This window comes from Argiope bruennichi, chromosome 7 (genome assembly GCF_947563725.1).
Source record: "Argiope bruennichi chromosome 7, qqArgBrue1.1, whole genome shotgun sequence".
Lineage (NCBI taxonomy): Eukaryota > Metazoa > Arthropoda > Arachnida > Araneae > Araneidae > Argiope > Argiope bruennichi.
In genome coordinates this window covers 76388488-76407562 of record NC_079157.1, presented here as the reverse complement: position 1 = coordinate 76407562, position 19075 = coordinate 76388488, and the positions used below count along the sequence as shown (strand labels likewise).

Here is a 19075-nt window from a genome sequence, read left to right as displayed (position 1 = left end):
CACTTTTCTCATAAACTGTTCAAAATCCATACACATCGACCATCCCTTAATAGATCCCATATCGAACGCGGTATTAATTTTTGACACGTGATGATTTAATCCATCAGCAGTAAAAACTCCAATTAAAAATATCAGTGAAAAATTATCAGGGCCAGCATCATATCCACTTCTTTCCAGATAAACTGAAAAGTTGCTGTCTACTTCTTTTCCACCTCTTGGACACAGCAGTAACCTCCAGGATGTACCCTCCAGTCCATCAGGAGAGAAGTCAGGGCTTGTCAGTTCTTTCCCTTTATCGTGCCAAGTGTAACTGTAATTTTCTATAATCCATAGGAAAGTGAATTCCTTTCCCATATTGTTTATGACACTTGTATTTTCCGCCATAAGCAAAAAGTGTCCTGACAACACAAAAAAGAAACAAATGTTTAACTCCCTTATGATTATTAGCTGAAAAGAGCGAAAGATAAACACCGCAAGGCTTACAATGCGGCGAAATCTTCCCTGGAAATCTGCACGCCCACGTACCTTTTTCTGCGCAAAATTCCATCAGACACAAGCTCTGGCGCCATCTATCTGGGGAAATGAAATTCTTACACTCATGAGGGAACTGCTCTGCAAAGGCCACCCCCCGTTCTGTGGCCTCCTCCTCCGTCATCTGAAGCAAATCTGGCGCCATCTGTTTGGCGCAATGATATTGCTGCAATCACAAGGGCCTTACCGTGGCCATCTCCGTTCTGTTTACAGAGGGTTCTCCACATTTAGAGAGGCTGGTCGCTCTGATAAGTTTTCATGTTAAGATGACAAAATGCTCTCTAAAATATGCCCTAATTGCTAAATTCAAATACAATGAATTTTTATATTTATCTAAAAAAAAAACCAATTTTATGCGAAAATTTCATTTTTTTTTTATTAAAAGAAACAATTTGTGCTAACTAAAATATTTCAGATTTTTTTAGTCGATAACTTTTATTTCCAATTTTCATTTTTTTTTAATAGAAAAACTTCATCGATTTGTCAGTAATTTTTGAAAAATGAGGAATAATACCATCAATTTTACCTGAGTATAATGAGGTTGAAGATTGGATTGAATAGGAGGAACATTTTGTTTACAATTAGGATTCATTTTTATTGAAAAAGTTAATTGATTTAACAGTAGTTGAAGAGAAAGGAGATAATTTAGTTGAGGATTAATGATTTTACACATTTGCATTTCCTCACAATTGATAGAATCGTATTTATTCCATGCATAATATTGAAATATGCATATGCATTTTATTCCATGCATAATATTGAAATATGCATGCATTTCTATACGCTAGTCTTCTTAATAAAAAAAAAGCATTTGGTTATCATTCAGATATCAAAAATTTGCGAGAAAAATAGCTTCTTGTTCTAACTTTAGCAACTAAAATTCTTGCAGTGGCTAATTTATGCATGTTATAAATCCCCTCTTTTAATCAACTGATAACTTTAGTTTCGCATTTCAACACATTTTTGCCTTAATCAAAAAATAATGATTTATGTTAATTGATAGTAAAAGTATATCAAAAAGGTATTGTTTTAAATACCTTTACGAGATTGAAAATGAATGTTTTTATTTATTTATTTATAACAATTGCACGGCATTCATTTTGTACAAAATGTCATTGAAGTATAAATTGAAGAAGCAATCAATCTTATAGGAACCTGAGCAATTAGACTTTATAAAATGTTAATATATTCTTGCTATTTTTTAATGAATAGAATTTAGTTTTTTTACAAATTTATTTATTTGGCAACTAGAAAAATGAAATTTTTAATCGACCTGCCTGCGACTTCTTTCCAGTGGCCCTAGGTACCTGCCTAATCCGATATTGCCACTGGCCGTTTGAATATTCCGCCCTGGTGTAGGAAGAATTTCACATCTCTATATAAATTAGGAAAATTACTTTCGATTTGATTTTCTGTGTTGTTTTTATTGGATATACTTTGTATTTTTCTTTCTGGAAACGATAATACTGAAATTAAAAGGAGAGCACCTCTACCAGTCGATGGTATGCTGACCCCAGTAAAAATAATTAGTATGTCTTATAAAGAGGCATTTATGCATTTTACTACGCCTTTCTCGGCAACAGACTTCTGCCAGCGGAGCTAGTTAACAAAATCAATTTAAATTTTGAGCTTAGCTGTCATGCAATTACTTGTCGTCAGAAACAAGCAGTGTTAGAAAAGAGAGAGAGAGAGGGGGAGGGAGGGAGAGTGAATATAAATAAAATAAATTCTTAAAAATCAGTTTTTCCTTTAAATATTCCTATATTAATTAATTTTAATAATATTATTATTAATAATTTCGCTTTGCTTCCATATTACAAAATAATAGCAGTAAAAGTTTCTATTGGTATTATCACTAAAAATAAATAATTGCAAAATTAATGAACTTTTGTTTGATAAGCCAACTAACTATACAATAGAGAATTTCATATAATTTATTCAGCATCATAATATTTAATCTGATAGTATCTCCTGCAAAATTCAATTGCCATTTTAGGTGGGAAATAAAATAAAACTGTGATACAAAGCCTCATTTAGAGTCCAGACAAAGACAAAATCGCCAAAGAGCAACCTGCTTATTATGGTGGTGAGAGATAACCAACCATTAACGTTACGGTTGATCGAAATCGAACGGGTCATTTTTAAAAAGAGTGGTTAAAAGAAGGGGAAAGGCATTTTCGAGTTTTTCTCGTCGAGGACTTCCAATTAAAGCTCCGTTCGAAAGACCTGTGCGCGTCTGGAGATAAGCATTTTAAAAAGCGTGGTTAAAAAAAGGGGAAAAGCATTTTAGAGCTTTTCTCGTCGAGGTATCCCCAGTTAAAGACCCGTTCCAACGATCTGTACGCGTCTCGAGATAGACACACTTTCCCTTCTCCTGTGGGTTTCTAGGATTATTTGATGTCTGTTCAGTTTACCGACAATTTGTGCGAGGCTCCGGTTCGTGTCCACAGGCGGGGGTTGGTCAAGCCATATTTCAAAGCCCCGTTCCAACGATCCATGGAGACCCGATGACCCGCGTTCCGAGACCCGATCGAATCCGGAGTTACCCGCAAATTGCCGGAAAAATGAACAGACATCAAAGAAACCCGGAAAACCACAAGAGAGGAGAAAGAAGGCAAAATCAGTCACGCTCAAGGCGGGCAGAGGTCGTCGGAACGCGGCTTTAGAACAATTTGTCGGTTTGATCCGCGAAACCTAATGATTAAAGTGACTAAACAAATGAGTGTGCTGTCACTTCTTTCATGTCTATTTAGTGGAAAGTAAACAGACATTGAAGCGGTATGTGATGAACCTGGGACCTTGTGGGTAGCAGTCCAGTAACTAAACCATTTTACCAAAACGATCATTTGGGGAGAAGAGTTGTTAACTGGCTTATAAGCTATTCACCACAGTACTCTCCTTCAACATAATTCATATTAAAGTTCATCCCACATTAAACCGACAAAAAAAACTGAATATCTATATTCTCACTTTATCGTATAAATGAAAAGCATACAAATGAAAAATATTATAACCGTCAAAAAATTCGAACTCTAGACCTATACATTTTAGACATTTCTGAGTCAGAAAAAAATACATTTTTAGAATGCATCAATCTGACTGTTTTTGAGCATGATACATAAAAAAAAAGCTTTGAGCTAATTTGGTACATTAAATTGGTATTTCTATCAAATTTTGACATTTATTCGCAAGAAATTAACTATTTGTCTGTTCGAATACAAGCGAATTCGATAACTGCAAAACGCAAAGAACAGAGAAATAAAATTTAGTACACAAGTTTATAAAATAAAATATAGATATTAAATCTTAAACCAAATTTGTCAAACGGTTAACTGTCTTAAATTTTCGCATGCATATTAATGCAATAACTCGAAAACGCAATGAATTAAATCAATGAAACTTGGTATATTACCTTATGCTTATGACTGTAATTTTAAGTCACATTTTGATGGCAGAAAAGCATTCACCGTTGCAATGCAAGAATTTTGCAATCTTACCCAAGGTCAACAATTTTATGCTGAATAAGTGAATATGACCTTTATTGCAAAGTATGCGAGCAGGTTTTGAGGGGACCGCTAGATATTATGGAACATCTAGCTACTTTATTATCAATTTAATTTTGTATAATATATAATAATTCACGGGCACACTGTAATTTGAAAAAGTCAGGTACTTGCTAAGCTCATGCATTTTTATGAAAGAAATAAAACAACCATCATGCATTTCAAAGTTCTATCAATATCGAATTTTGAGACAAATGTCCTGCATTTGTTTATCGTTTGTTTTTATTTAACCCAAACACCTTTCATATACCTAAACATGGAATATTTTAATCGAATTTTTATTGATATTCTAATGTGCTATAATTTGATACAAATAGATTATTTAAATATTGTTCAAATATATCAATTAATATTTAATTTTCAAATAAATTCCGATTGCATACGGGAGGCGCTATCTGTAGCAAACTACGGAATAATTTATTGCAAGATTTTATTGTATTTGCAACACTGGATTGCGAAATAAAGAGTAAAAAGTAGAAAATAATTAAAAATACATAAGTACTTTTAAAACAAAATTTTTTTAGGTATGTATTATTGTATGAAATAATTATTTCATTTTATCAGAGCTAAAGATTAGAGCAAAAATTGTAAAAACATAAAGAGTTAAAAACAAGAAAAGAAAAGAAAAGTAAGTAAATTCTTAAATTTGCATTAAAAAGTGTAATATATGATGAATTTTATTAGAAATTTAATCTTTTTCGAATATTTAAATTAGAGCTTCGCGCTTTTACAATGTTTGCACATATCTTAAAAATCTTGAATAAAAAATAATTTTCTACATATATTGAACTATAAAACATACTTAACACTAATTATTTCGGTATTTAATTAGAAAAAATATAAATTTACCTGTCTATTATGAAGTTAAAGTAGAAAAAACTTTTACATTTGCAATATATTTATTGAGGTATGGTATGAAGAAAGGCAGTTCATCTGTGTTTATTTACTAAAAGAGAGGTTTATTTTCTAATCTAGGTCTTCAAGACCATCTATTCTTCTATTATCATCTTCTATCAAAATATTGACTCAACACGTCTTCTTACTAACAAGCTGTAATAGCTTCTATCTGACTGACTTTCGGTTTCGTCTTCCTGCTTCTTGTATACACACATTTTACTAACATATAATTATTTCTATATTTATACCCATATCTAGTGCGTACTTATCATACTGTTACATATTTAAATATAAATGTATGTATTCTCAACAATATTTATTCGAATAATCAAAATGACCCCTTCAGTAAAAGTAGGTATACATGTATACTGCATACATTCCTCCGAAACTAAAAGAAAGAAAAAGATAATATTTGTGATTATATGTCTTATAAATGTAAGTAAAAATGAATTAAAAATATTCTCATAACATACAGCAATAATATTCTTGGAGAAAATGAACGAAAAGTTTTCTCAGAGGGGTCAAAATGACCCCTTGGTAAACCTAGTGTTGATATTTTTATTTTTTATTATTTTACCAACCCCCATCATGTGACATTCCAAAAAAGGGGATGAAAAATTGCCAATATACTGGTTGGTTCTCGTTAACCTGGTGGGTAAAGTAATGCTATAGTACAAAATAAAAGTCCTATTAGAGAGATTGTACCGTAAGATTCCTGTCGCGACGATAATGGACTTTCAGTTTATACGGACGCTAAAACAGGGCCTGAGGAGGGGGGGGGGGGCTTTTTTGCGGCTATTGTTTTACGAGTGATTTTTTATCATTTTACCAACACCCATCGTGGGACTATCCAAAATTAAGGATGAAAAGTTGCCAATATAATGGGTGTTTCTCGTTACTCTGGTGGATAAAGTAATGGTATAGTACAGAATATAAGTTATACTTGAGAGCTTGTACCGTAAAGATTCCTGTCGCGACGATAATGGACTTTCAGTTTATACGGACGCTAAAACAGGGCCTGAGGAGGGGGGGGGGCTTTTTTGCGGTTATTGTTTTACGAGTGATTTTTTATCATTTTACCAACACCCATCGTGGGACTATCCAAAATTGAGGATGAAAAGTTGACAATATAATGGGTGTTTCTCGTTACTCTGGTGGATAAAGTAATGGTATAGTACAGAATATAAGTTCTACTAGAGAGCTTGTACCGTAAAGATTCCTGTCGCGACGATAATGGACTTTCAGTTTATACGGACGCTAAAACAGGGCCAGGAGGGTGGGGGGATTTTTTTTGCGGTTATTTTTTTACGAGTGATTTCGAGCAAACAGAACATTTCAACTAGGTTTAGTTACAAATTTTAAATGCATAACATTTCATGCTGAACAAAATAAAATACAAATTTCTTCTAGTAATTTAAATGTCTGAAAAAACTGGAATGTGCGCTACCAACATACTTCAAAATGATAAATAATTTTATTACGGAAGTTTAAAAATTCTGAATAAGCAACTGATGAAAATTCTCAAAAAAATCCCTTCTTTTATTTTATTCACAATGTTCAAGGTATAACGATGTCTTTTCACTGCTTACAACGAGTTTTTTTTAATAGATGTCAATTGCGAAAGGATGATTTTAGTCACCACATTATCCAAAAACCAATTTTCATAAATTTCAGCAAGAACGAAAATTCTGAATTTTTAAAGTTTTATAATTATTTTAATGTAGGTAATTGGTTTCATTCTTTAGGACAGATGATCAATAATTTCAAGCGGAAAATTTACATTCAGCTCGCAGCAATAAGCTGAGATATAGTCACATAGAAAAAATAAAATTTTCAGATCATAAATGTGTAAGGTTTCTCATCCATAAAATACATTTATAAAATAAATTTATGAATTTTGTCTCTCTTTGGATTTTAAGACTTTTAGAACAAATACCGAATAAATACATAAAATATTTAATTTTTAATACAACATTTATATTTGAGAGGAAATCTAAAATAGTTTATTTTCAATTTAAACTCTAAAAAACTACGTTCAGCTTTAATTCTACGTCTCTCTTTGGATTTTGATACAAATACCGAATAAATATATAAAAACTTTAATTTTAAATGCAACAAAACAGGCAGAAAAATAAGACCTTATAATTATTCGTAATTAAACAGATATTAAATTATTAACAATATAAATTTAAAAAATTAATGTCTTTCTTTTCTTTAATCGTTTTTCTTTCTTTAACCTTGATATTTTATATCTGAATTATTTGGATAATCTTCCTTATTTAAATCTGGATCTAAAATATTTTATTATTAATTTTAAGATATTTGTACAGATACTAAATTAATATATAAAATCTTTAATTTTTAATGCAAAAAAATCAGACAATAATTATTCGTAATTAAATAGACATTACATTATTATTAATATAAATGAAAACAAAATTAATGATTTTCTTTTCTTTAATCCCTTATATTTTATATTTGCGTGGAAATCAACAGTATTTGGACAATCTTCCTTATTTAATTGTAGATCTAAAATAGTTTATTATTAAATTAATCATTAAAAACTGTCCAAATTTAATTCTGTATCTGACTTTGGATTTTAAGATAGTTGGCAGAAATACCGAATAAATATATAAAATCATTAATTTTTAGTGCAATAAAACAGACAGAAAAAAATTTAATAATTATTCGTAATTAAATGGAGATAACATTATTATTAATATAAATAAAAACAAAATTAATGACATTCTTTCCTTTAATCCTTATACTTTATATTTGAATGGAAATCAATAGTATTTGTACAATCTCACTTATTTAATTGTGGATCTAAAATATTTTATTATTAATTTAAGCGTTGAAAAACTATGTTCACATACAGCGATGCTTAAGAAAACGACTAATAAAATTTGTCAGTTTATATTTAAATTTGGAAATGCAATTTTTGCTTGATATGTTTTAAGCTATTCTCATAATAAACTATCACATAAGTTTTCACAATAAAATTTACAGAATATTTTTTTCTTCAGGAAGCTAATTTGTATTCATGGCTTCATTTTCCTCATTGCATTTCAGTGACAAATGCAATTTTACACAAAATTTTCTTACTTTCTTTTAGTATTTACTTTTTTAATATGATATTTCATATAAGCAAGTGAAATAAACTAAGTATAAGTTATTATGTTTCTCTATTTGTATGAAATTCTCCATAATTTTTCCATGGTAAGGAATTAGGGAAAAATTAAAAAAATAAATTAGCTAGATTTCGTATATCAGATTTTTTATTTTCATATAAGGCAGCTTTTATAAGAGTTCCATTAATCCTCTTGTATATGCACAGTTGACAAATGTTAGATATGTCACTATATAATGCAAAATTTTTTAAATTATAAACATAGGTAAATAATAAATGAATTGATAAATAAAAACGAATTTTAATGCAAAACATCTTTAACTTCTAAAGTACCGAAGCCCTTTCAATAATAATTACATATTCATAAATAACATTAATTCTATAAAAACATGATGTTTACAGCATACGGATAATCACAAAAAGACATAATACAAAAAACTGGGTAAGTATCGAACTTTCGTGAAGTGGCATCACTGATATTAGATTTAGACAGAAAATCATAGTCATATGGCATCGCTGAATAGACAAAATAATTATTGAAAAACTTATAAAGCATTGTCTTAAAATGCTTTATGTTATGTGAAAAGTATTTTCTGAAAAATGAAATAATTAAAATTTTAAAACACAACCAAAAGAAGAAATAACCAAAATAATTTTTAATGTACACACACACATCAATAAACAATATGAAATAAAACTATAGATATATAAATTTAGTTATTATAATCAATATATGTTTCAAATGTAAATCTTAATTTCAAATAAAACTGTCATCGTACAATATGAGAAAATACAGAATCAAGACTTTAAAGCAAGAAAAAAATTATTATGACAAAGCAAATGTATGGCAAATTCTTTCACATACAACAGACACAACGCAGTAAAGTAATTATATATTACCAAAACATTTAAAATAAAAAAAGGTACACACACATAAACCAAAATAATTTTTAAGTACACGCATATTAGTAAACAATATGAAATAAGACTACATATATATAAATTTAGTTATAATCATTATATATTTCATATGTAAAACTTATTTGAAACTATTATCGTGTAATATGAGAATCAAGATTTTAAGGTACGAAATAAAAAAGAAAATAAAAAATGGTAATTAAAGCAAATGCATGGCAAATTCTTTCACATGCAACAGAGACAACACAGTATTATCAAAACATTTAAAATAACAAATCTAAATTTACATAAATCTGATTCGTAAATTAATATTATGACAGAAAATAATAAATACAGAATTGATAATTAATAAGCTTCTTATAAATACAATTTCAGAAATTTAGTCCAAATTTGCCATTGGATTTCTTTGGACGTCGGTATTTTCTCACATAATATGAAAAGCATGAATAATAATGCAGCACAAAATTAAGGAAATCTTCAAATATAACAAATATTTTCTATTAATATACACGAGTATATTAATAAATACACGAATATTTTTAATCTTAATGTATAAAAAAATCCATTATTTTTTATTATTTATTCTATAATAATTAGCACTAATATTAAATACAATTTGTATTTGTTATTAATGCCTATCATCTTAAACATAGAATCAAATATAAACGCTTGACTTAGAGAAAGAATTTAAATGAAATTTCAAGGTAATTGATATTTTTCCATAATGCACTTTAAGCCAAATTCCGAATATTAGAATTTAGTTTAAGATCTCAAAATTATTTCGTTGATAAATTTAAATAATTTTAATCACATTCTTAGTGTAATAGAATTTAAAAAGTCACATTTTTATAATTTTACAGATATGAAGGAAAAATAAATTGATAACATTCATAGCTTATGATGAATTTTTCTTCAGATAAAAAACAATCGGTTGATGTCATTCATTTTGTTTATATTCAAAAATAAATTTCTCATGAAAAATGCATAGAATTCCAATCTTATTTTCATGTTTCACAATATCTTTTCATTTATATTTTCAAAGAATCAATAACAAATCATAAAAATCAGTAGTAAGATTAACTGTAACGAAGCAGCACCTACTTTCAACGTCTTCATTTTATACATTACTTTTATTAGAATAAAGATTTTCGAAAATTTTCAAGTTTTTGACATCACAATCTGGTTGAAAATAAATGTATTGTGAAATAGCATATAACTGCTATTGCCTAGAGACAATTATAAAAGAAAATATTTTTATATCAAGGCCCATTAAAGAAAGGTAAAGAAAAAATTAAAATCATTAAGAAATTGTTATAAAAATATTTTAAATTGCAATATTTTCAATAATTTTCCAAAATTATTTCATTTACCTCCTTTTTTCCTCTTGTATTTCAAATGCATTGTCTTAATAACTAATTGAGGATCTGTTTCTATGAGTTTTTCCCATTCGTCTGAAGCAAAAATCTCCTCTTCGTGTTCCAAAATGAAATCTTCTACGAAATTCTTGAGATCCAAATCATTGTGCTTATCTGCAAGTAGCAGAACTTCACTTGCGGTGGTTGTGCTGATGTTGTTAACCAAAACGGAAGAGCACAGCACCTTTAGTTTTTCAACAGCGTATTTGTCCGCCGCGTAGTACAGTTTAACAGCAGATTCCCACACCAGATTTTCGAGTTCATCGGAGTACAAGAAAAGCAGAAGTTGCTGTACTGTATCATTTTCTAAATCATCCACTCTGATGCAGTCCGTGTGTTTTTCCATCATGTTACTGGTTAACATGGCTTTGAATACAGAGGATCTAGCACACAGCACAAGTTTGTGGGCAGGAAACGATTTTGTTTTAGTTTTGAGCTCGACATCTGTAAAGCACTGATTGTCGTAAATTGTTTTCAGATCGTTCAGAGCGCTAGAACAGGCAGACAGTTTTTCAGCTGTATTATAGATATCTTTATTTGTCAAATTGTAAAAATTCTGATTTAAGTTTGCCACAGGTAGCATAAATCGAATTTCCTCGATTTTTTCTAACTCCACTCCAGTGGAAAAAGTACATTCGCATAACAATGACAGCTCATCATTTGGCAAAAACTCACTTTTTCTGCTCAGAATTTTTTGTCTAGTGAGAGAGAGGGGCAGTTTTTGAATGTCTTTTAATGTAGCATCAAATCTATCGATTTCGCCACATTTTGTATTATTTCCAGACCCATCTAGCAAATAGAGTTTCAGCTTAAAAAGGATATAACTACTAACATCAGGCCTGATTTCCACCATTATCTTCTCATCATGGCATGTACAACCAGTTAAATATACACTGCTAGAAATTATGCAATCTGTTTTTGAACGAGATGGGAGCTGGAGAGTTTTCTTCTGATTTGGTTCGAGTGCACTGAAGCTTTCTAATTTATGAAGAAAAGAAATTTTTTCCATTCCGATGCGTGTCCGAGCAGTACTTTGTCCAACACTGTGAATGCTTCCTTCTCCTTTCCGAATCTTGCAGCGCACACTAAGAATGTCTTGAGCTAAATAATCAGCCTTTTGGTGCTGCAGTACATCATTTATTAACAGGAATTCACGACATCCATAAACGTCTTCCATTTTGAATGTATTTATATATTTTATAGTGTGAAGAACTGAAGCATCTTTTCCAAGAAACGATAGATCATACTCCACCCGTAAATTTTCCGAACCATCACCAACTTTTTTTCTGTGAAGGAAAAGACAAATGTAATCTTTTACACTTTTGTTTCCTCTCGGATACAGTTGTAAATTCCAGACAGTATTATCCTCCAAGCCATCGGTAGTAAAATCTGGACTGACCAAATTTTCGCCATTATTATGCCAACAGTAACTATAATTTTCTATAAACCACAGAAATGTGTACTCCTTCATCTTAATATCCATGAGACTGGATATTATTCTGTAAGCTCTAAATGTACTCAAGAATACGAAAGCAAAACATGAAGCAACTGTTTAATTCCCTGCCAAAAACACTGTTACTGATAACCGTTGGAAGTGAAGGACTGATAGATAATAGTGGGGTGTTTTTTTTTTGTTATTCTTTGTACTTGCGTCCTTGAACGATCTATTCAATCACAAACACTGTCGCCATCTATCCAGAATATTTCACAAGAATTAAACTTTGATCGTAAAAAAGACAAATTTAAAATAGAAACAGCATTGGAATCTTCTAATCGACAAGAGCAAACAATTAAGATTTAGATTTATGAAAACTTAGCAACTAAACGAAATAAACTAAACTAAAAAAAAAAAAGAAATGATAAGAAAACTAATTGAAAAGCAGAGGGAGTTTTCTGCCCAAAACGCAGACTCTGCTATAAAATACTTATACCGCACATCCTGCAAAAAATTGTAAACATTGGGTTACACAAAGAACGTCTTGCACTTCACTGGCGTAGCAATAATTACTAAATAATATCTAGCATTTTTTTTTTCTGAAAATATCATTCACCTTTGGCGAGGGTTTTGGCGATTAATCTCTGGCCTGAGCTTAATAGTATGCGGAAATCGAAATTGCGTTTTAAGCATAATTTTTCCAAACAGACTAACTTCAAAATTTGACAGAGAACTGCAATTTTGGTCACAAAACCATATACCAAATTTGATATATTTCAATCATTGCGCAGTTACATGCTTCTGAAAATACAGACTGACGGACATTCAACTCTGTTTGATTTAGCTCAGAAATTGAAGGGTGTCTACCATATAGATGTTCCATCTGTGTATCAAATTTTATTTACCTATTTTTTTTTGTATTTATCGTGTTAACTCATATTCAAACGGCTGGGAAGATAGAATTTTTCAAAGCAAATTTTGCTCAAAATTTGATAAAATTCTACAAATTTGCTGTAAAAGCTTTCAACCCAACTTTCATCCTCCTAGCTGAAAGTGTTTTTGAGTTCTCTTTGTCAGACAGATAGACATAATTATAAAACTGTATATCGAAATGCAGAGAGATGTAAAACGTAGAGATTCGTCAAAATCTCAAGATCGAATTTTTTATCGATTTGAATAACTCGTGAAAAAAAAACCTTCGAGAAAATAAAAACATTTGTTTTTTTATCGTAGGGGAATTGAGATTATGAGCATTTTCCCAAAAATATTTGTTTTTAAAAATATTAGTTGCTTACTTATAACTGCTTATTTTTATAATGCAACTTTCCTTACACCATAAGCGAAAAAAAAATATACGTCAGTTTTAATGACGTATTAACCTCATAAATATTTTTTTTAAAAACAAATCATCTGTTACAATTTGCCTCTCTATAATTTTTCTTAGTTCACATTTTTTTATTAGCCTGTTAACCGGGTAATTAATTTATATTCAATTCGTTTTGAATTGAAATATTTCGTCATATTTAGTTAACAGGTTAATTGAAATAAACCCAGAGGGAGTGTATTCCGAAAAGCTTACTAGAATTCTCTGTAATAATGATGCTATTTTAGAGAACGCCTTGTATGTCATGTATATTGTTGTTAAGAAATATTAATCTTTGGCGTGAATTTGGCATTTTTACTGAATCTGTCGTGTGATTCTTGGCGATTAATCCTTGGCATGCAGTTAATAGTATCCGAAAAACGAATTTGTGTTTTAGATGTATTTTTCCGAATCGATTGTAATCAAAATTTAACACAAAACTACGCTTGTAATTACAAAATCTCATACCAAACAAAATATTTAAATCATTGCGTTTTGGAGTTATGGCGTTTGAAATCTGAAAGCACAGACAGACAGATGGTCAACTCTTTACTAGATTTGATTCAAAATTCCATAGATGTGAACACTCTACATGCTAAATCTGTGTACCGAATTTTATAGATACCCTCTTCGTTCCGTATTTATCTAATTAGCTTTTATCCGAACAGACGGGTCGACAGACTTCCTCGGAACAGATTTTGTTCAAAGTTTGACGTAAATCTATAAATTTGTTGTAAATACTGTATGCAAATTTCTCACAGATTTGAAAATTAAGTATCATATCCATTCTTCGTCATCAGCGTTGATCAGCCTTTTTATTTTTATGCCACGTAGAAGGTGTATTCTAAATACCAATGCTCACAGCACTCTGAAACGCTGATTTTCTTACTTCCAGTGAAAACAATACTTAAGAAATAACTGCATTTCAACAAATAAGATATTCTTTTTTTTTTCCTTAGCTGTTAATTCCAATCTTAGTTCAGGTTTTCCAAAAGAAAAGATAACCCTTTTTCTTTTTAATATATTTATGCAGAGACGGGTAGAAAATATTTAATAATTCACCTTTATTTTCAATACTTGTAACACTCACAAATAATGCCAACGCATCATCCAGGCGCCAACCCCCTCTAACTGTAACACTCTCTAATAATGCCAACGCATCATCCAGGCGCCAACTCCCTCTAACTGTAACACTCTTTAATAATGCCAACGTATCATCCAGGCGCCAACCCCCTCTAACTATAACACTCTCTAATAATGCCAACGCATCATCCAGGCGCCAACTCCCTCTAACTGTAACACTCTTTAATAATGCCAACGCATCATCCAGGCGCCAACCCCCTCTAACTGTAACGCTCTCTAATAATGCCAACGCATCATCCAGGCGCCAACTCCCTCTAACTGTAACACTCTTTAATAATGCCAACGCATCATCCAGGCTCCAGGCTAACTGTAACACTGTCTAATAATGCCAATGCGGCAAATTCCTCGCCAATCAAAAGTACGGCAGTACGATGAAGATTGTAAGCATGTAAAACCTACCGACCTCGAGAATTACTTATGTCAAGCTTGTGAATTTAAATTTTGACTAAATGTGTCTAATTGTAATTGTAATGTTTAATATAATTGATTAATTATTAAATTCTTTTAAATTGTTAGAGCTCATTTTCATTGCATTTCTCTTACATACTTAGTTATATTTTTCTAATACTTCGATTGTAGTTAATTCATAGGCAACTTGATTGTTTGGAACCCTTTCAGATTTTTTTAAATAGTTTTTAATCCTAAAGCAAGAAAATAAATGAATATAATCGATTATAATCGTTATCGAATCGATTTATATATTTTTTCTTCTGTAAATCACTTTCATTTCCTCTATTACTTTCCCCGATGAGTGAACTATGTACTTTTCTTTGACACTTTTTAATGCGATTGGATAATATCTGTTTGAAATGTTCGTATGTAAACATATTTGAGTAGTAACGTGGACGAATAGAAGAATATTTTGAAATTTTAAAACTTCGATTTATTTTATCACGGTAGGCATGTAATAAATAAGAAGCTATGACAAAACAGACGTCTGTTTACATCGGGACACAAGAGCAGAAAAGCCTGATTTTTTTTCCCTTCAGTGGTTTAACTATGAGATTTTGATAGGGATTTCTTTGACGCGTGTAGTCTTAGGAAAGGGAAATTTAGGTATCATTAAGAGAATGCTGTAAACATAAAGGATTTTTATCTCTTCGCTCAGTGCGTGAGAACTTCACGAATTTACAGTTTTCTAGAGTGTGTGTAGGATTAATTAAATAAAAAAGTTGGAATTGGATAAGGAAATAAGAAAACATTTAAAATGAAGTTAATACGGTTTAAATTAAGGCAAAAATTAGGAAATTAATTAAGATATTAAATCAGATTTTTAAAATACTACTACATGTATATGTGCGTTTCCTTTTCACTCTATCATCTTTTTATAAATAATAATATATTTTTTCTTTCTTTCAATCAGCAGCTGTTCACCAATTACCTTTAACAAAAACAAAGTAATTTGCATGATATCAATTAAAGCAAGGAACCTTACTACACAAATCAAAACACGATGAAAACGAAACACGTGTTACAATTTGCCCCAAGATTTTATAACAATCTATCACATCATATAGTTTCTGACATTCATATTGATTTATAAATTAATCTCACATTTATTAGAAAATATAAAATTGTATTATATAACCTGATATATAGACAAAATAAATAAGTAAAAGTTTTTATTTTTACTAGATCTATTAATTTATTTTAAATCGAAATGTACGAAATAATTTTTCTTTTCGTTAACGAGTTGAAATGAAGTTAACACTAATTATCACTATCCATTTACCGTGTTACAACTAGTCCCTAGATCCCTTACAGAATAGTAGAGATAAAATTAAGGTTAAATTTTGCACCTGGTGAGAATATAAATTGGAGAAATTTCGCTATTATTCAAATTTCGATGTCGAGTTTTTGAGAATCTCTCCTTTTTGTACTTTCTCACATCAAAATATATAAATAAATAAAATAAATCCTGAACTACGTATATCTATCTATCTCGAACATGATAACTCCTAAACACAACAAGGCTGAAAGATGAAAGTTGGTATGAAAAAACTGTATACTTGGCCTTGTATATGTGAACGAAGGAATTTAAAAAAAGGACGGATCTAGATTGTTGAAATTTGCTTTATATTTTAGTAATAGAAATTTATTTAATTCGGAACAAAAGGATTGATGTTCATCAATTTGTTCATAAAATATAAACGTTATTGTTCAAAAAAAAACCTAGTTGAATTTTAATAAATGGTTGTGGCATTAAAACTGAAGATTAGATCAAATGTTGAACCTAACTGGTTTTAGAAAGTTTGCTGGAGATTACGGAAACTGATAAGAGAAGAGTACTGTAACCAATTTCCTGCAAAATACTACGAAGTTAGACACAAAACATATTGTAATGCGTAAATGAGCATGAAAACGAACATTTCAATTGTTTTTAACTGTATTTGCAATGTTTCCTGTTTTAGCAACGATTTGTTATCGAAAGTAATACATGTTAACATGCATATACCATGTTATAATCTAATGTTTGAATCATTATTCGTATCAGAATTTTGAAAAACACAAGTCTCGATGAAGACTAATATTTAATTATTTTCAGAATTTAATTTACAATAATTCACTTAATTTTAATTCCATGCAGAAGTTCCATCTAAGACTAAAAAGCTAATTTGAAACAAATTTATTGCAAGATTCCATTATAGCTATAACGATGAAGTGCCAAATACATTAAAGCCTTGCTGCACATGGAGATTAAGTCTTCATTAATGCATAAGGCCTACGACAAAATCGAGTTCAGCAAAATTAATTAACGGAAAATCGTGTTATGTGTAGATGAAATTAAAACATTTTGCATATATTTCCAAGAAGTTTCAATATAGTTGTAATTGAAAGAGAAAATAAAACAGATGTTGAATTAAAGAATTTTTACTGCTACTTAATATGTAGGTGCATGATATATATGCTAATTCACAACGTCATCCTACAAACAGATCTAACTATATAGGTTTTTAATGAATCTAATCGTGAATTAATAGTTAATTTCTCAGCCATTATTGGTGCCGTTTAGCCAAATATGGCTCTTGCGCCAAAAAAAAAAAAAAAAAAAAAAAAAAAAAAAAAAAAAAAAATCTCGAAAAAATCAAACTTATCCGTTAGAAATAGTCAAATATTGAAAAATAAAAAGCTCGAAACGATGTCTAGAATTATATTTTGTTGTTTGGGTCATTTTGTGTATAGCTGAAAAAATTATGAAATCTAAATGTTTATGTAGTTTTGTGATTTTGCTAAGCATGCTAGCAAAATAATGTATGCACCCTAATTAAAAAAAAACATATTGTTACGAACCTGTGATGCTGCTTCCCAGTATAGTGGGTTCCATAGGAGGTTCCAGAGCTTGGCGATAAACTTGGCGACCATTTGGCGACCTGGCGACGAATTTGGTGACTTTGGCGCCAGAATAGATTATACCCTAAACATCGAGAAATTACCCGATCCGTACAGTAGGAACCGAGTTACGCCTCGAACGTTCCTGATTGGTTGAGAGGCTTCTAGCTCCGCCTCCTGAGACCTATAAAAGGAGGTGCAGCTGCCGGAGAGTGGTCGTGAATTGAGCAGTGGTGAACCAGTCGTAGTCGAGAGTAGTCGGAAGCGACAGAGAAGAGTAGTCGTGAATTGAGTCGTCGTAGTCGGAACCGACGTTAAAGAACTGGCCTTCCAGAAATAAGCGGAGCAGCGACGGAGTGAAGCTAGTGCTGAACTAAGCTTTGTGCTACTGTCTGCAGTAGAGTCTGTTGTACGCTGCTGTTTATGCTGTTTTGTATGCTGAACGTCTCGGCTGAAGATAATCGTCTTCTGTGCCGTATATAGCTGTCGTCTTTGTGCTGTCCTGTGTGTCTTCGTGTAAATAAACGTCGTTGTTTTATTTTCTACTGCCGCCTGGTGATTGAGCGTTCTCCACACCATATAACTTCCACTATCCAAACGAACCCCCGGAAATTTCATAACAATATCTAACAAAAAATTCTTTACTTAAACTGATAGAGTTATGAAGCTTTGAATATATCTATTTTAAACGTTTTAAATGGTCACAAGGAACCAGACCACTAACTAAGGCGTGGTTCTTTCTTCTGGAGGCCAATGAAATAGCCTAACATAATGAAATTTAAATAATTTGAAAGGTTTTGTCTCCAAAGAGAGAACTTTTGTTGTTTAAAATGTGTCAAGGATATTTGATGAAATATTTATATTAAAATCGGGAGACTATATAAAAATTTAGAATTCGGAATTTTTTAAAGATGTCCGTTTACTGACTCAAATAACCTACTATATATGGTTATATATTACTTCAGTCATTTAGAGAAATTTTACCAAATTGAAAATATATTTATCTGTAATGGTTGCTGTATATGTATTAAACCATGCTTACAGTAGACAGGCACTCTGTGTAGAAATCATATTTTGTGAATTTCCTTTTTATTAATATAAATTAGATGTAAATTTCTATTTGGAACTTAGGCTGAATTTTTTTCATGTAAGATGGTATAATAGGTAGATAGCATTCATAATTAATGCCTATATAATATTTTTCTTAAATTATAAACAAAAATCTATTGACTGCTGGATGATATTTAAACAAATATATGTGATGTACTATGTAATGAATCGTATTATTTTAAATAAACAAGCAAAGATAATAAATGTAATTAAAATTTCTATTTATTTCAGCTGTTTATT

General features: G+C 30.5%; 1 protein-coding gene across 1 annotated transcript; it reads right to left on the bottom strand.

The window, feature by feature from the left end:
- Positions 1 to 10401: 10401 nt before the first annotated feature.
- LOC129975436 (speckle-type POZ protein-like) lies at positions 10402 to 11631 on the bottom strand. Its single transcript, XM_056088499.1, has one exon. It carries the CDS (start codon positions 11629 to 11631, stop codon positions 10402 to 10404), a length of 1230 nt encoding a protein of 409 aa, XP_055944474.1.
- Positions 11632 to 19075: the final 7444 nt, after the last annotated feature.